Raw genomic sequence first — 19440 nt, 5'->3', positions numbered from 1 at the left:
CTTACAAAAGAGAGATCTGTTGGATTTACAAATGCAATGCATTTTATTGCCACAAATGTTTCTAATGCACCATTTGTTGGAATGACAAATGCAATGCACATCTCTATTCTATGCCATTTGCATTTTATTGCTACATATATTTGCGATGTGCCACCTGTTGGAGTGACAAATGCAGTGTTTTTAATTACTATTTGCATTACAAAATACATTCCAACAGATGGTGCACTGAAAACATTACCACTGATGTCTGCATTGGTTACTTAGACTTGAGCCCATCTTAGATGGGTAGCACAGCTAGTAAATATAGAATATACAGGTATGCAGAATTTATGTACAGTGGATTCAGAAAGTATTGAGACCCCCTTCACTTTCTGTACACCTTGTGCTGTAGATTTAATTTTAAATAGATAAATTTGCAACTTTTGCCCACTAATCTGCCATCAGTAACCCATAATAACAAACAGGTCACATGTTTTCTTAAAGTCTTGCAGATGTTTTTAGAAATCATTCCTAGAAGTTCTCAGACCCTTTGCCATGGCACTGCACGTTGTACTCAGGTGCCTCCTGTCTGCTTTAATTCTCCTTGAGATGTTTCTAGAAGTCCACCTGTGGTAAACTGAATTGATTAGACATCATTGAGAAGGACAAGTGGACCTGTGTGTAGAGAATGTCCCACAATTCACACTGCATGTCACCACAAAACCCAAGCCATGAGGTCCAAGGAACTCCCTGTAGTCCTCCACCATCATATTGTGGTGAGGCTTAGATCAGGTCAAGGGGGACAAACCATTTCTAAAGATTTGAGTGGCCTCAGTGGTCTCAGGAACTGTGAATCACAAGTTTTGGAGCAACCAGGACTCTTCTTAGATTTGGTCATCTGTCCAAACTGAGTAACTGGGCAAGAAGGGACTTGGTCTGGGAGGTGACCCCGGACTCAATGCCACTCTAACAGGGCTCAGAATTGAAGGAAGGATGAATGCTGCCAAATCCAGGGGGGGGTCGTTGATGAAGACCTGCTCCACAGAGCAGGCCACCTCACTGAAAAAAGGGAAATGGCAGGTTGTTACATTAACAGAAATGTATTTACTGTACTTTATATTACACGTGTTGTATGCTGCACTTTTGAACATAACTCGATCGTGTTTCATGTAATGAATCTTGTGGGATGTACAATGTGCTCATTTCAGCCATTTAGGTAGAAGTCCGAATTGTTCTGTTTAGTCCTCACCGTGAACGAATAAGAGCACCAAGCGGATTCGCCGTCAGCGGAGTCTGGGTGGGTAACTTCGCGGTAGAGTCACGTGACTTTCGAAGGCGGAACAGGTTGTGGGTTTGAGTTCTCGTCGCCGGTTAAGAGCAAAAGGTTGGTGAAATGAAAGTGTAAAAAAACACACACACACACGAGAAATATTCCGATATTCATTTAAAACCCTTCATCACACAGACTGACGTCACTCCGTTTGGTGTCTCGTTATAATCTCTTTTAATGTTTTATACTCACGAACTCCCGTCACAAGTCCTGTCACGTGTCCTATTAAGGTGTCTTGATGTACTCGCTTAGTGCAGGTACGTTTACGTACTTAAAAAAATAAAAAGTCCGGACTTTCATTACTGGTCAACTACATTCAGCACTGCTGTTCATTAGCATTACCATATCAACCAGATAAATACTAATTATTAATACAGCCAAGTCAATAAATAATACACCCGAATACAAGACAATGCAGCTTACCAATCATACACGAGCGCTAAGATGAGTGGGCGGGGCCATGGCGGGCGGCTCTTGCGATGCGCCGGGTGTTTTGTTTTTTTTGGCGGGGGGCTTCTTCTGACTCGAGACCCTCTGCTCATACTGATTTTTGTCCTTTTTATTTTTTAACCAGGGAGCAACAATCCGACGTGATGAGAGCACAGGCGCCATCGTGGTGGCCAGGATCATGCGAGGTGGAGCTGCCGACCGCAGTGGTGAGTCTAGCAGGGAGCCGACATGTTGGGGTGCTTAACTTTGGAGCTCTGAGGCCAAAGTGACGAGTCTCGTCTGCCCACCCGTTCACATACAGATAATTTGTGGACAACTCCACATTGGACACCTCATAAATCCGAATCCATCTTACACTGAGCCCCCACCCGTACACCGTCATGCATTTGAAGCTGGGGCACAGCCTGACTGGCCACCACCCCGCTCCTTATCAAACATTTCAGTGCTGGCTTTGTAATTTAAAGTATCTCTCATTGGCTTCATTTCTTGATTTATTTTGTTCCATTAAGATGCAGCAACTTCATTGGCCTTCATCAGCCTTCAAGTTGCTGGCACAGTGGCACATTGGCATATTCCCCATTTGCTTGTGCTTTACACAATTTGATTGGTGGCTAACAATCCACAAAGAGAAACGGTGCCAGTGTTAATGGCATGGCCTGCCCAGTAATGCACCCGGGCAGTTCTCTCAATGCACCTGACTGATGCCAGCTGTCCAAATGCCAAATTGCAGGCTGTGTTGGACTGCCTATTGAGTTACGCAGGATGAGCATTCACCAAGGTGTGATGGTGAGGCATTTCCTAGTGTGCCAACCCATCTGTCTATGTTCTTAACTCACTTATCTAGAGCAGTGGCACGGGAGAGTTGGAGCCCACCATAGCAGGTACAGAGCACAAGGTAGGAACAACACCTGGATGTGGTGCCAGTCCATCCATGCATTTGGGCATTGACTGTAGTATACAGGGTGCTCATTTCACCCACCACCACAAGAGGGCACTGCTGCACACTCAGTGAGTATTGGAGTCATAAAGTGCCTGTAGGGGGCCACGGTGAGCTAATGTAGCCATTTGAAGTCGACGCCTCCCACAACACAGCACCCCTACTGGCTGCACCAGGGCATTGGGATGGCCTGTTCAGAGGTAGGGGCATTGCACCCTCTGCTGGTTAAGTGGCAGCATTTCTAAAATGTCTTGGGATGCCTGCCTCCCAAGTGCCAGACATTTGAAGTTGAGCGTTATTTAGCCAGTCGATAATCAGAATTCATAAGGTGACCTGAGCAAATGAGAGGTGTTATATATGAAAGGCGCTATATTCCACAAATTATTACAACCCTGCCCACTATTAAACTTGGCCACATAAAGCTCAGTATTCATTTTTTATGGAAGGTGCTAAAGGACAATGGGCTGATACGTGCGAAAGGTGCTACATAGAGTAGGGAGGGAGTCGCGCTGTTTCTTGTGACAAAGAAAACTATAAAAGGCGCTATATAAAATACCAGGTTTTTAAAAAAAGTTGTTTCCTTAAATGGAAAGATGCTATATAAAAGTTCCAAGGATGAGTCCAGCCATGCCAGCCTGTCATCCCAGTTGGCATCAAGGAGCATCGCCCCCTCTCTAGCACTTATGATGGATGGCCGGTGCCCGACAGTGAGCTCCAGATGACCTTAAAGTGAATGAAGCCACCTGGCATGTGAGTGGCAAGTCCCAGGTTTGAACTATCTTTGCACAGTGTGGGCATTTTTTTCCCAAATTTCATGACAAGTCTGAACTGTGAGGTGTGAATGGGCATCTTTTAGGGCCCTACCTTTCATTTGTAGTGACACTGATATTATGGAGGTCCAATGGATACCAAGAGGGAGTGTCAGGTGGGCAGAATCAAATCTAGAATTGGAGAACAGCCAAGTCACAATGGCAGTGCCAGTTCTCCATTTGGTTTTCTCAAGCACCTACTGATGATGATGGTGGCATTAGGTAAGTGGCACCATTGTAGCCAACTGTCCATCTGGAGGTGTCACCCCACCCATATAAATAAATGCCCCCCTCTGGCCTGTCTCCACATTGAAAGGCTGAAGAACAAGCCCCCAGTCTGGTGCTCTATGAAAGGCACTATATGAGGCAGCCCTGCCCAACACAGTGGCACTCTGGGAGTCCCAGATGCCCTCAGCTTTCCACCTTTAAGTCCAATTTTAGGTCTCCCTGGATGTCACTCAGTTGCTGTATAATGCCTTTTGTCACACTGGTGTCATTGTGGCTTGGTTGGGGGTCTTTGGGTTGCCCCCTCATTTTATAATTATTTCTTTTTTTTGTTTTTAGGCCTTGTCCATGTTGGTGATGAGTTGAGGGAAGTCAACGGTGTCTCCATTGTGCAGAAGCGGCCAGACGAGATCAGTCAGATCCTGGTATGTGGTGCCCCCCTACCCCTCCATGTCCACCAAATTCCACCCACCCCAATTAAATGTCAGACCCCTGACATGTCTCTCTCTCTCTCTCTCTCTCTCTCTCTCTCTCTCTCTCTCTCTCTCTTTATGGCCCAGGCCCAGTCTCAGGGGTCCATCACACTGAAGATCATCCCGGCGATAAAAGAGGAAGACCGGCTGAAGGAAAGCAAGGTGAGCAAGAGAGCCGAGGGGACAGGCGGTGACGTTTGTGACATCTGTGTGGCACTGAGGGCAGGAAGGTGAGAAGGACCTGAGGGGTAAGTGGGGTCGCTTCAAATCACCTTGAGGTGATGGAGACTGGCCGCTACAGCAGTAAAGGTTAGGGTGGCAGTGACTGGCATTAGCCATGGCCACCGAGGGGCAGGAGCTGTGCCTCACCTGTCCTACCCCCCCCTCATACCCAGCTCTCCCCACACAGGTGTTCATGAGGGCCTTGTTTGACTACATCCCCTTGGAAGACAAAGCCACTCCCTGCCAGGAGGCCGGCCTGCCCTTCAAGAAAGGGGACATCCTGCAGGTGGTGAGTCAAGATGACCAGACCTGGTGGCAGGCCAAGAGAGTGGGAGACCATAACCTGCGAGCTGGCCTCATCCCCTCCAAGCAGTTTCAGGAACGGTAAGAGTTCTGTCCAGGTGGGCACACGGTCAGCTGTGTGGTCGGTTCAGAGCCACAGTCGAAGGGTATCAGTAGCATTCCCCATTTCATTTATGTGATCCTCAATCTGAACTGGGCACGGCGACTCCTGGTGGTCAGCCCTGTGGTCAGCACTTTGGTCAGCGAGTCTCCAGGCAGTTCAGAGTCATCAAATACTCCTCATGCTCCGATGCTCCCTCTAGTGTTCATTGTGTGCTACTGCACTTCTCTTTCTTTATTCATTGCTCAGTTGGAATGAAAAGCCACAGCTGATTGGCAGACCTGAAGCCCCCTTGTGTTCATCAAACCCACCGCACAGCTCTTCATGTCTTCCTGTCTTCTTGTATTTTTAGACGACTTGCCTACAGGATAAAAATGGGCACCCTGCAGACCCCCTGCTCCCCCCGACGGCCGCTATGTAAGTCGCTCTGCTTCTTGGCTTTTTGTGTTGTGTTTATTGAGGAGTCAATGACCCGATATATGATATGACTGTCATTACAAATCGAATTTGACAAAGGGGTCAATATGGAGCTTCTCTGTCCGAGTGACCCACTTGGACCACACTTGCCCAGCGACTTGTCACACTTGCACTGCTGCCTCCCAGCTGCCCAGTGTCAACCCAATGCCAGTTTTGAATTCATTCCTAAAGGCCTTGGCACTGCTGCTCTTGGTTCAAAGTGCTAAATCAGGTAGAAGTGGAAAGTTTTGAAAGGCACTTTATGAAGATTTACCTATGAAAGGCACTATATTTGAATATACTTTTTTGATAGAGCTCACCATCCTTCATTTGAAGCTCGGGGGGAACTTGGCGATCACCTTAATTCAATGCTGGTACCTCCTGTATCACGGTGCCCCCTATCGTTGTACTAAGGCTTGGCAGTGACATGTCCTGCTGTTAGGGGCTCAGCGCCCTCTGCTGGTCCACCTGCAGCATTTCATAAGTTTTACCTCGTGGTTTTTCTCCCAGGTGCCAGTCATTTGAAGTTGATAATCAGAATTCATAAGTTTCCCTGAGCAAATGAGGGCTGTTATATATGAAAGGCGCTATATTCCACAAATTATTAATGCACTGCCCACTATTAAAATAAAGCTCAGTATTAATTTTTATGGAAGGTGCTAATGGGCAATGGGCTGATGCGTGTGAAAGGTGCTATATAGAGTAGGAAGGGAGTCGCGCTGTTTCTTGTGACAAAGCAAACTATAAAAGGCGCTGTATAAAATACCAGGTTTTTGAAAAAAGTTGTTTCCTTTTATGAAAGATGCTATATAAATGTTTTCAAGGATGTGTCCTGGCATGCCAGCCTGTCATCCCAGTTGGCATCATGGAGCATCGCCCTCTCTAGCACTTTGAGGCAACACTTATGATGGACGGCCGGTGCCCGACAGTGAGCTCCAGATGACCTAAAAGTGAATGATGCCACCTGGCATGTGAGTGGCAAGTCCCAGGTTTGAGCTTCCTTTGCACAGTGTGGGCATTTTTTTCCCCAGATTTCATGACAAGTCTGAACTGTGAGATGTGAATGGGCATCTTTTAGGGCTCTACCTTTTATTTGTAGTGACACTGATATTATGGATGCCCAATGGATACCAAAAGATTTAGCTCAAGCTGTGAGGGGGCAGAGCTGAACACTCATCTCATGCCAACCCATCTGATGTCATGAAATCTGAACTATGAGAGGCAGCACATCTGCAAGGCGCTATATTGCAGAAGACATTATAGCAGTGCCCACTATGAGGGGTACTGCATAAAGCTCCGGTATTGCAGGTACTATATGGAGTACTGAGGGAGTTTTGTGACAAGCTTTGAAAGGCGCTATATAATTGTAGACTTTTTCGGTCGACTCCGCTAATCAAATATCCAGAACAGATAGATTGCTCTGTAAAGTTATTTGTGGCAGTGCTTAGTATGAAAAGTGCTATAAAAATTAAGTAAATTGGACCTTGGGGGGCTTCTTGTGGGGAAACAATGACCCCCAGAGAGTTTCTGGATCCTAGAGCTTTTGCTTTTTTTGGCAGGGGGGGGCGCAAAGTGGGGGTGTTGGATACAACTGTGAAAAGATTAACTGTTAGACTTGCCATAGAGGTGGGGTTTGGGGTGTCACTCCCCTATGGCAAGTGTAGTGTGTAAGGCACTATACACAGTAAGCTGAGTAACTGCACTTATGTTTAGAACGACCTCAGATTATCAGGATTATTGGGTTCTTCTTTTTTCTTTCTTCTGCTATCCACTCAGATGACCAGGCCTGTGATAAAGGTGAGTGATCGTGATGGTGGGCTTAGGGGCCCGAGGGTCTTTTGATTCTAGTCTTCTGCGCCTCTTTTTGACACAGGCCGGTTTCAGCCAGCTCAGGTATGCTGGACGCTCTCTTCACATCATTGCCATCTGCTGGTGTTCTGTGGTACTGCACAGTCCCATCGCACTTTAAAGTTAGCAGAAATTCCAAACCTCAGTTGAATCGCCCCGCTCTGCACAGCGCCACCTGCTGCTTTTCATTTTAGTGCAAGTGATAAGTGGCGTCTGTAGTTTTGAACCCTTGGGTGTGTGTGTGTTTGGGGTTGTTCTGGTTTAAGCCCCTTTGTAGCTTATGCTTATCTACACCAAAAGCAAAGAGACCTTAGAGCCCCCATTTCAAATGAACGTTAGCGCTACTGGTGATAAAGGCGCTTGAGACCTCAGACGTCCTCGCCAGTCCGTGTCACGTGGCAAAGTAGCACATGCAAGAAGAATTTCACCGAGCTCCGCACAAACACGTGACAAGTGCACAAACCTCACACAGGCACATTGGCGCCACCTGCTGGTTCACTGTGGCATTGCATTTGATTTAACTCGGGTTGGGAGCTCTTCACAGAAAGGTTTAAATTCAAATGAACATTTTCACGGTAGAAAAAACAGAGAAGGTCCTTGTGCTGATGTGACAAGGAATGAGGCAGATTAGATATGAGTGGGGTGAGATGTCAGACTGTTACCAAATAAAATAACTGATGTTGAAATCAAAAATCAGTAATATAATATGTAATTACTTAATCAAATAATCAATAAGGCAAAAAGGATGTGGAGTCTACGCATCCAACGTCACTCCATCTGTAAACGGTGAGGAACTGAGACCTGAATCCACCACATCTGTCCCCACCCACATCTAACTGTATCTACACCTGACTCCACCCACATCTGGTTACATCCACAACTAACTGGCCACACCCACACCTTCCCCTCATATGTCACCATAGCTACACTTGACTCCACCCACATCTGAGTGCCTCTACACCTAACCTCCCACCTGACCCCCCCCCATATCTGACCTCACTCTGTCCCTCACTGCACCACTAAGTACCTTTAATCTGACTTTGCTGGCGACAGCTGCTGTTTTTATGACGTCATTGGCCTCACAATACACCTGTAAAATCTCCACCTTTGGTTTTTATGAAACGACTGAATTGATCTTATTAACAAATAAAGACAACATTAACATGAAAGAAGAGAAACCTTATGAATAACATTTGCATATTTTTGAATACCTAAATATATATACAGCATGAGCACATTGTGCATCAGTAATACAGACATGTGATATCGGTGCCATCTGCTGGTGGGCGCTGGTAGTACAGATGAGGACCAACATTTCTCTATTTCAGTTTTCTTCTTCTGTTAGCCATAGCCAGTGCCACGTCCACAGCCCCACAGGACAGCAGCACTTCCTCCCCTTTGGGCCCAAAGTGTCTCCTCAGATTCATCAACCCCCCCCCCTTTATTCTAAAAGTTGAACCTCCATTGTTGCCCCTCAGATGTGTGTTTGTCCCCAGGTCTGCTCTGTCATCGTGGGCGGTCAATCCAAGGCCAGGCTGTTGAAGGAGCTCTCGGTTATTTTCTTATCGACATGGCGTGCAGTTTTCCCAAAATGACAACACGTGCCCAGTGTGGATTTTGAATCAAGCGTATGTGATTGAGTGCCCACTCACCCATATGACCAGCTTGATTTGTGTCACAGCAGGCCCTGTCCTTAATGTTCTGTGTTTTTGGGGTCCAGGGGTGGTGGGGGGTGTCCTCCCCTCTTGAACACAATCCTAACGCCCCTCTTTTTCTCGCTGCTCTTTCCAGAGGACTGCGACTGTGAAGGCTACTTCAATGGACAGTACATAGGTGAGCAACGGCTGCACAGCTGACCGCCCGTGGGACACCACAATTAATAACTCAGTGTGATGGCCAATCACAAGCCTCCCTGTAACAAGTGCTGGTGCGGCCACCTCCTTCTGACTGTAAACTGGCCGTCCACTGTGGCTGTGGTGGTCCTGACGGCCAGTTATGTTACTGGGATGATGCTTCAGACCAGTATGGGGCACACTTGCAGGCTCGGACGGGTCTGCTCTCCTCCTTGATATCTTCTCCCTGTCTCCTGGAGCTTCCCAGTTTGAACCATTGCCTTGTGTGTCCTTCTCCCCTCAGCGGGACTGCGCCGGAGTTTTCGCCTCAGCAGAAAGGAGAGGCAGGCGGCACAAAACGAAGCCAAACAGACGGAGCCCGCCGAGCCGGAGATCCTGAGCTATGAGGAGGTCACGCAGTACCAGATGCACCCCAGCGAGCGACCTCGGCTGGTCATTCTCATCGGTATGTGGGTGGGCGGGCATATCCTGTCCCAAAAGGGGGACACTTTGTGCATGTGTGGGTCAGGAGCAAAGGGTTCAATGGAGAAGGAGCACAGCTTGGGAGGCTGATAGAATGCCTTGGAGCGCGTGGGACATTCGAGAGGCCCAAGCATGGCCAGCGTCTTCAGACATCTGATGGACGGCGAGGCTGATGTGACCAAGGGGTCTGTGGCCAGGTCAGGACCAAATGAGATGTCACCTTGGTGTGGGAGGACAGGAGGGGGCTTGCGCTGGCCAGACAGACACATCCTGCGTGGTGAGAACTTCCAGCTATGCAGTCTTGGGTTGACTGAGGTGGTAGTGAGAACTCCAGCCTGGCACCCAGTATAAAGACACCTGCCAACAAATGGAGACCCCCCCTGCTCTTAACCTCCTCTACCCTTGTCATTGCAGGATCTCTGGGGGCGCGGATCAATGAGCTCAAGCAGAAGGTGATTGCCGAGGACCCCCAGCACTACGGAGTGGCCGTCCCTCGTAAGTCACCAATTTGGGGAGCGGGTTGAACTCGGTGATGTGGGTTTAGCTGAGGTTAAGCAGACCACCCAGCAGTTATGGCGGGCACATGAATGGCACAAGGAGCGGCTGCCAATGGAAATCAACATTTTGATGCATTTCATGCAACTTCTTTGATGATTGTTGAACGGCCCCTGTTGGGGTCAGTATGTGTGAGTGTGTGTGCGTGCAGCCCCCCAGAAGACATCACAGATTAGGGGTCTGTGGCCATTTTGGAAAGTGAGAATATAACGAAGCTTGTGGTTTCAAAGGAATTCTGAGAAGAGCGAATTAAAATCTGATAAAGAAAATGGACGTCAATGTCGTGAATCCATGTTGTGACTTCCCTGGGGTCTTTACGGCATATCATGGGAGTTTACAGACTTTACTTTAATGTTATGCCAATGAGCTCATCTCGATGCCAGGTGGCATTCTGTTTTTGTGACTATTCATGACTCCTCTTTGCAGGCCTATAAAAGATGGCGGCTCACAGACTTCGCTATCCTAATGTTGGATCTTCCTCAAAATCAGACGTTAACTCGTGGCGTTAGTGAGGGGCTGCTGTCACTGAGTTAGTGGGAGGTGCTTATTCGACTTGGCGTCTGGGTCTTGGTGCCCGGTTCAAACGTCTCACTGATGCTCTGATCTTCTCAGTTCATCTGCCCATTTCTTGGTTGTTTTCTCGGACTCCCAACATCACACTGGACACCCGCCGTTCCCAAGGTGGTCCTAACACTTCTGATCATTTCCAAACGGGAAGGTGAAAAACTCCCCAGAACCCGCTGATGACATCACTGGCATAACAGTAATATTCTGTATCCATTGTGGCCTGGTGCAGGAATGACAGTTCAGGACAGCGCCAACCGGAACGTCTCTTTGATTCGCCCGAGGACGGGAAAATAATCAGGAACAGAACGTAAATGAAAGTCGAAGGCGCGAGGCCCTGCAGCAGCGATTTGAAGAACAGTCAAGGTGTCGGCCTTCAGCGGAGCTCCGTCTCCCTAAATGTGACGGCTCCTTCCTGGATGCCCGGGGGTTTAATGTTGGTGGGACTAGGAGGGGCGCTGCAAATTCCCTTCGACTGGGAGGAGAAAGAAGGAAAAGACCGCGTTAACGGCGGCGGCCCCCTCACCTCGGTGGGTCATTCCATACCTCGACTGAGCCTGCGAGGAGGTCCCCCAACGTGGATGTACGACAACTTCTAAAAATCGTAATATTCCTGTGTAAAAACGACACAGAGGTTCAAGAAGTACGAGAGTCACATCTGACGCACACCTCAATGCAACGTGAGCTTGTGATTGGCTCAGCTGTGGTACACGTTAAGGAAATGCAGGCCTGTGATTGGCTGCTGTGGACCTTGACGCCCCCTAATGTGTACATGTGATTGGCTGATCTGCAGCAGCAGCCTTTCTATCGTTCCTTCTTCTTGACCTTTAGCCCTCACATCTTCTCTCTTTTCAGACACCACAAGGCCCAAGAAAAGCCAGGAGAAGGAAGGGGTGGAATATCACTTTGTGTCCAAGCAGACGTTTGAAGGGGACGTCCAGAATAACAAGTGAGTCTCGAGCGGCGACTTCACGCGTTAAGTCAAAGAAGGAGCTTTGAGGTTTCTAAGGATCCGAGTGGCTTTGAAGCACAGTGAGGCGGATGTGGCAGAAAGTAATCATCTCACCTTCGCTCGGGAGATCAAACTATAGGGGGCAGCGCAGGACAAAAGGACCACCACAAACTGAGGAAAGACCTGTGAGGACCAATAGTGAAAGAAAAGGAGGCTAATTGTCTTGCCTGAGGAGAGGGTGAGATGCCATCAGGGGTATGGTGGGGGGCAGCAGCAGTCCAGAGAACAGTAGTGACCATCTAGGGGGGTAGCAAAGCAATGGGAACAATCAAAATGGGGGACAACAAATAGAAAAAGCCCTCCGCATTATAGCAGGGGACTCTCTGCCCTGTTAGGTGGGAGTTAAGAATCAGGTCAGCAGGAATGCCTCACGGTGGTCAAGGAGTCTGACACCAAGGCTGGCCCCTGAGGTGACTCCAGCCAGCTTTCAGTCCAGAGGTGAGTCGGCTCAAGTAAACCCAGGATTTTGGGGTACCTGGAAAACCACCCCATTTGTAAGGCTTAGAGAGGTGGCAGGGTGGTTTCATGCCAGGAAAGAGCACCACAGATGTGATGTTTGCTCTGAGGATGTTGATGGAGAAGTAGAGAGAAGAACAGAAGGAGTTGCATTGCGTCTTTGTGGACCTAAAGAAAGAAAATGACAGGGTGACTGATAGGAGCTGTGGTGTTGGATGAGGAGGTCGGGAGTGGCAGAGAAGTTCGTGAGAGTGGCACAGGATATGAACGAGGGGAGTGTGACTGTGGTGAGGTCTGAGGTAGGAGTGACGAAGGGGGGATTACATCAGGGATTGGCTCTGAGCCCTTTTTTATTGGGCAATGGTGATGGACAGGTGGACAGATGAGATTAGATAGGAGTCCCCATGGACATTGTGATCTGTGGTGAGAGTATGGAGCAGGTGGAGGAGACCCTGGAGAGGTGGAGATATGAGAGGAGAGGAATGAAGGTCAGTAGGACCACCAAGACAGAATAAAAGTGTGTGAATGAGAGGGAGGTCAGTGGAATGGAGAGGATGAGGGGAGTAGAGTTGGCGAAGGTACAGGAGATGAAATACTTGGGATCAACAGTACAGAGTAATGGGGAGTGTGGAGGAGAAGTGAAGAAGAGAGTGCAGGCAGGGTGGAGTGACTGGAGAAGAGTGTCAGGAGTGATTGGTGACAGACCGGTATCAACAAGAGTGACAGGGAAGATCTACAGGACGGTAGTGAGATCAGCTATGTTATATGGGCTGGAGATGGTGACACAGGAGACAGAGCTGGAGGTGGCAGAGTTAAAGATGGCAAGATGTGCATTGAGTGTGACGAGGATGGACAGGATTAGAAATGAGGACATCAGAGGGTCAGCTCAAAGTCAGAGAGGTGAGATGGCGTAGGTTCGGACATGTGCAGAGGAGAGATGAGGGGTATACTGGGAGAAAGATGTTAAGGACAGAGCTGCCAGGGAAGAGAAGAGGAAGGCCTAAGAGAAGGTTTATGGATGTAGTTAGGGGAGGACATGCAGGTGTTGGTGTAACAGAACAAGATGCAGAGGACAGAAAGATATGGAAGAAGATGATCTGCTGTGGGGACCCCTAATGGGAGCAGCCAAAAGAAGATGGAGAAAGGTGGCAGACGTTTGTTATTTTCCCTTTGGTTTGCGTTATATTGCATTTGTTTCCTATGATCATCCCTGCTTTTTTTTAGTAAGGATTTTTTTTTTGTATTTATTTTGGACTCATCTGCACTGTTTTTGCCTTGACGGCGCCCCCTATCTTTCACAGACTGCAGAACCAATATAGCTTTATAAATAAAGAAGTACTGGGGGTCTAACCAGGATATTCCCATTTAATGTGATCTTAATGAACGCTTGCTCCAAAATACAGTCTCTTGGTGTTTGGCGCCCTCTTGTGGAGCCAGAAGGAATAGCAAGATCATTCATCCAGCTCCAGCTCTCTGTTCTTTATCTTTATCCTAGATTGCTGGAATAGGAAGTGATGCCCGTTTTTTTTTTCAGGTGTTGTTCCTCCGCTGTAAAGATGGAATCAGAGACTGCATGAATAAACATCCCAATCCCCTTTAACACCCCAGGCGTACCCTTACAACAGTCTGTACTGTGTATACCCGAGTGTGTGGCACTGCCAAGCTGACCACACTGAATTGCACAGCTCCGGAGGTCTGCAGCCGGACCCTTCTCCCTCTGTGGCTTACATCTCTATCTATAAGCTGGGTTCTGCCGTTCCTATCACCCTGTGTCGTCTACCCTCTTGTGTCTTGAAGGACCTTTGGACATTGCCCACCTCCAAGTCCCGGCTGCCCCCGTCTACTGATTGTTCTTCAGGGGCATTTTGTAGAGTGCCAGCTGGCTTTGCCTTTTCTTCTGCACTGGCGTGATGACATGCTGGCCTCTCTCTCTTTCTCGGGGACTTTCTTTGAACTGCCCTTACTGTACATGTGTCCCCCTTTTCTGCTCACACTACCCTCGTTGCCTCCAATACCCCTCAAGGTTGGCGAGCTCTGTTGCCCTGAATGCCCTCATCCCGTCAAGTGTTCCTAATGTCCTAATGTTCTGATCATCAAGTACACAACTGCAGCCTGATTCTGTAGTGCCATGGGGACGGCCTTCATTCTAGAAAGGCGCATTTCTGTAATCTGAAGATGAATTCTGTTCCCTTTGGCCTTCCCTGCCCTCCATTTCTTTTGTCTGCTGGCTGGTGTAACTGTCAGGAGTCTCCACCAATCAGAGCTCAGCTGAGCTGGCGAGCACCATTGCAGTTTGTCTGTTTTGTCCTTAAGTGCTTGGTGCCCACCGTTGATATTCAAACTTCTAAGTTCAATGCTTCAAAGACCCCCTCGGGCTTTTCCTGGGCTCTGCGTACCATTATGGCCGCTTTGATCACATGGTCTGCCTTCTCATGTCTGTGTCTTTGTAGATTTGTCGAACACGGAGAGTACAAGGACAACCTGTACGGCACGAGCCTGGAGGCCATTCGCAGCGTCCTCACCAAAAACAAGCTATGCCTGGTGGACGTCCAGCCAGAGGTAAATGGAGAAATCATCATCTGGGTGCCATTAAAGGGGTCCTGATTTTCTAGAGTGCTAGAAACAGTCCATATCTATATAGCGCCTTTAGGAGCCAATCAAGAGATGGTGTGCTAAGGTAGAAAAAACAAAAAGGATCAGTAGAGGAGACACAAGGTCAAAGGGCAAGCAAGGGGTGTCACCGGGACCACCAAAACCATAAGATGAGAAACAAAAATTAAAGTCAAAAAAGAGAGATAAAAGTTGTCTCCAAAGTGCAAACAAAATGACACAATCTGGGACAGGGATGTGACCAAACTGGCCAGCAGTCATCCCGTCACCTCCAGGATGTCATGGGCTGCACACCTGAGTCGTTACCCAGGTAACCCATAAACAAAAAGGCAACAAAGCGCTAAATATAAAAATCCAAAACACATGACAGAGGGTCAAATTCAAAAATCAAGATAAGCAGTAAAATCTAAGAAGGGTGTGAAAGTCCCAGGAATAATCGCAAAAATCGGAAACAGCAAAGAGCGCCATAGTTAGAGGGGCTAACTGAAGGGGGCGTCCTGACAGGGAGGCCAAACATTCAAAATTAGGGGAACACAGCAAGATAAAATAGAGTGCTGAAAGAGGACTGTGCACACACGACCCCCCCCCAGTGTCACCTCCTGCCACTCTGTCCTTGTCCACACTCGTCCCCCCACAACCCCTCATATACTTTTCAAGTCAGAGTCAAGAGCTAATTATTCATATTCATCCCCTCAGAGCTCCCTCTGCTGGCCCCACCAGGCACTCCAGCACCCCGGAGCCCCCAACTCACCATTACTAGGCCAGGTGCCATCCATGACAGGCATTGGGGGGTCCCACATGTTTCCTCAAGGAACAGTTTGCTGCCACCTACTGGTCAAAGGAGGCGGGGCTTCTAAACATCTGCTATACAAAATGGAGCCCATCCACACTAAAGACATGTTTCTGATACCCACATCTATTTCCTTCTTGTTTTTGGGGGCTTCTGTTGCCCAGTTCTGTCCCTCCTGCATCTTCCTTCACAAGCAATTTTAACAAAGCACACAGTAAAAGTGTTTGATTTAATTACAATTAAAGTTTTAGTCTTCATAGTGATCACCACAGAGGGCATTACATGGTGTTGTCTTCATTTTATGCGTCTGTCATTCCAACATCAGCACACAGTAGAGCAGGCAAGAAAAAGTGATGGAGAACTTCACAGAGTCACAGACAGGGGGCGCCACAGTGCTGCAGCCATAGAAGAGGCTGGGGACAGTAAGAGGGTCACCGTCAGAGGGCTGCGCAGTCACACACTCGATGTCTGCCATTTGTCCAGGCACTTTTTCCTCTTCCTTTTCAAGGACTTTGATAACATGACGTGCCAGTGCCAGGCTGTGCTGCCATCGGACGTACCCAGCTCTCTGTGCCAGCCTAATCACCTGTCCTCTCTGACTTGTCTAAGCCTTTCAGATCCTCTCTTGCTGTGTCTCTGCAGGCGCTGAAAATCCTACGGACAGAAGAGTTTAAGCCTTATGTCATCTTTGTGAAGCCACGTCTGCTGGAGGGGCGCCGGAGACGCAGCGCTGGTGCAGGAGAGCAGGTGGGCACATATGGGGGTACACGGGAGCTCAAGCGGATGAGAGACTGGACTGGGTGGGCAAAAAGATCCAGTGATGCTCAGCACCTTATGTATGTGTGTGTGGGGGGGGGGTCCATAATGTCCCATGTACTATGTTACAGTAAGGATATTGTCTGTCTCTCATATAGTGCCTTTCATATCTATCTCTCTAGCTCTCTATTATATAGTGTCTATCTATCTATCTATCTATCTATCTATCTATCTATCTATCTATCTATCTATTATATAGTGCCTTTCATATTTATCTATCTAATCATTATTATTATATAGCGTCTTTCATATGATATGTTTTTATAATTGTATTATATAGCACCTTTCAAAGCTATCTATCAGTTATATTGGTATAATATAGCACATTTCATATCATTCCATCTATTGTTATAACAGTATTATATAGGGTCTTGCACACCTATCTATCTATCTATCTATCTATCTATCTATCTATCTAGTATATAGTGCCTTTCACAAGTATTTATTATACTGTGCCTTTCACATAGATCTATCCATAGATATAGTGGGACTGGGTGGTCTCGTGGTCTGGAATCCCTGCAGATTTTATTTTTTTCTCCAGCCTTTGGAGTTTTTTTTTGTTTTTTCTGTCCACCCTGGCCATCGGACCTTACTCTTATTATATGTTAATTAATGTTGACTTATTTTATTTTCTTACTGTGTCTTTTATTTTTCTATTCTTCATTATTTAAAGCACTTTGAGCTACTTTTTGTATGAATATGTGCTATATAAATAAATGTTGTAGTGTGCTGATCACACACATGTTTATTCTGTGGTGGTTTTCACATCTGTCTATCTGTTAAATAGTGCCTTTCATTATCTATCTATCTATCTATCTATCATATAGTGCCTTTCATTATCTATCTATCTATCTATCTATCTTGCTTTTCACTTCTCTTCTTTAATATATTTATTATTTTTTGTGTATTGCATTTAATTGGTGCCTTACGTCTATTTCTATGAATCATATAGTGCCTTTCATCCTTTCATCTCTTTGATATGTAGTGTCTATCTATCTATCTATCTATCTTATAGTGTCTATCTATCTATCTATCTATCTATCTATCTATCTATCTATCTATCTATCTATCTATCTATCTATCTATCTATCTATCTATCTATCATATAGTGCCTTTCAGATCTATCTTTCTATCTATCTATCTATCTATCTATCTATCTATCTATCTATCTTATCTAGTGCCTATCTATCTATCTATCTATCTATCTATCTATCTATCTATCTATCATATAGTGCCTTTCAGGTCTATCTATCTATCTATCTATCTATCTATCATATAGTGCCTTTCAGGTCTATCTATCTATCTATCATATAGTGCCTTTCAGGTCTATCTATCTATCTATCTATCTATCTTGCTTTTCACTTCTCTTCTTTAATATATTTATTATTTTTTGTGTATTGCATTTAATTGGTGCCTTATGTCTATTTCTATAAATCATATAGTGCCTTTCATCCTTTCATCTCTTTGTTATGTAGTGCCTATCTATCTATCTATCTATCTATCTATCTATCTATCTATCTATCTATCTATCTATCTATCTATCTTTCCAAGTTGAGCCTCTGCACGGGTCACTCAGTGACTTCACTCCTGCTTGTCCAGGATGGCTGCCCCTCATTCTGTGTGTCCGTGCCTGGCTGCCCAGTTCACCTTCTCCCTTCTTGTCGTTTCATCTCACAGGAAGAGGAGCAGCAGGAAATGCGCCAGTCAGCCATCTTCATCGAGGAGCAGTACGGGCATCTGGTAGACAAGGTGCTGGTGAAGGACGACCTGTCTAACGCCTGCTTGGAGCTCAAGAGCATCCTTGAGAGGCTGGAGAGGGAGCCCCTCTGGGTACCAGTTAGCTGGGTTCGGCCCTGAAGACCACCAGGTATCCATGCTGTTATGAGTCGGATTATGTGAATCATTTTTTGTCCCTAGTTTTTTTTTTTTTTCCCATTACACATAGAAAAACGCACACAGACATGGGCTGGGGTCTGACTGTGTAGTGGGGGACTGTAGGTTTAGAGGGAGACCCCATGAGCTGGTGTGTTTTTCAAGTTTGACGAGCATTGCCTTTGTTTCCATTTGTTTATTGTCTTTAAATGTCATTGGTGGCGACTTCTTTTGCTTTCCGCCATATCAATGAGCCTGCTGTTAGTCACATGTCTCGTGGTGTGTGATGGCCCCTATAAAAGACTGAGGTGCATACGACTAGCGGTCTGCATTTTAGATTTCTGTCTCCTTGGGTTGTGCGGGGTGTTGCTGGGCTTGTGTAGCACTCAGCCATTTTCAGATGCCTTATTTGGCCTAATTTGGGGATGTGAGGATATAAAAGCTGTTTAGCGGGAGTTTCTTTTATTCCCAGTTTTAGAGTTGCCTACTTTTGGTTTCAAATTCATTGAATCAACCCCATGCCACAGCTAAACACGAGTACCAGGCTGCAGGATGTGCAGCAATTTAAAGTCAAAGTAGAAACCAGAAACTCTAGAAAGCTGGCACTAGGAATAAAGCTGACGACCGCTAAAAGTGCACCGTACGTGTCAAAAATAAATACATAAATTTAAAAAAGACATTTAAATTAGGGTATGAAAAAGGCTCAACGCCGCAGCATCCTTGGGCTTCTCCTGGTGTTGTCGTTTTTATTTGGACTTTGGGATTTGCCAGTCGGAATTCTAACGTGTCTTTTCCACCCCCAGAGAGGCTGCAGGCGGGTGCGACAGCGCGTGTCCTCCGCTCATAAACCCCAAGACATCAGTAGGAGTCGACGAGCTTTTCCGGTTGTTTTTTTTTTTTTGTTTTTGGTTTTTTTTTGTTCTTAAATTAAAATCAACACAATGTGCCGAACTGGAAATCCCGGACTTGTCTGAATCATCTCTCCAGTAACCCATTGACGTAAAGGATTTCCACGACGCCAATCACAACGTGTCGCCTTTCTGTTTCTATTGCAGCTCACCGCCCCCGGAGGTCCCGTCTCTGTCCAGATGTCCTGCCCGGGTCGAGGGGAGGCTCGCCGACTCTGCACAATTGTCTTTATTTTTTCATGATCTCGCTGAACACACAAGCAATATTTCATTTGATGAAAGCTTTCAGCACTGGGACAAATAAAAACCTTTTTATGCAGATTGAACAGTTTTTGAGCTTTCTCGGCTTTGTGTGGAGTTCTGTTCTCTTGTGTCGTTACTCCGGTTTCTGTTTCAATGTCGTGACGATG

At 46.7% G+C, this 19440-nt stretch overlaps 1 protein-coding gene across 2 annotated transcripts in view; it reads left to right on the top strand.

The window, feature by feature from the left end:
* Positions 1–19360, top strand: part of mpp3a (membrane protein, palmitoylated 3a (MAGUK p55 subfamily member 3)) — a 51544-nt gene extending 32184 nt beyond the window's left edge. For both annotated transcript variants that reach the window (XM_039740685.1, XM_039740686.1), the window contains exons 7-20: positions 1884–1965; positions 4070–4155; positions 4291–4365; positions 4613–4809; positions 5181–5245; positions 7061–7081; positions 8924–8965; positions 9269–9430; positions 9862–9942; positions 11422–11515; positions 14485–14593; positions 16077–16181; positions 17928–18117; positions 19178–19360. In XM_039740685.1, the coding sequence (XP_039596619.1) occupies positions 1884–1965; positions 4070–4155; positions 4291–4365; positions 4613–4809; positions 5181–5245; positions 7061–7081; positions 8924–8965; positions 9269–9430; positions 9862–9942; positions 11422–11515; positions 14485–14593; positions 16077–16181; positions 17928–18107 (1299 nt within the window). In that variant the 3' untranslated portion in view covers positions 18108–18117; positions 19178–19360. The remainder of the gene's footprint in view (positions 1–1883; positions 1966–4069; positions 4156–4290; positions 4366–4612; positions 4810–5180; positions 5246–7060; positions 7082–8923; positions 8966–9268; positions 9431–9861; positions 9943–11421; positions 11516–14484; positions 14594–16076; positions 16182–17927; positions 18118–19177) is intronic.
* The last annotated feature ends 80 nt before the right edge of the window (positions 19361–19440 follow it).

Source organism: Polypterus senegalus, chromosome 17, assembly GCF_016835505.1.
Source record: "Polypterus senegalus isolate Bchr_013 chromosome 17, ASM1683550v1, whole genome shotgun sequence".
Lineage (NCBI taxonomy): Eukaryota > Metazoa > Chordata > Cladistia > Polypteriformes > Polypteridae > Polypterus > Polypterus senegalus.
This window is presented reverse-complemented; position numbering and strand designations above follow the sequence as displayed.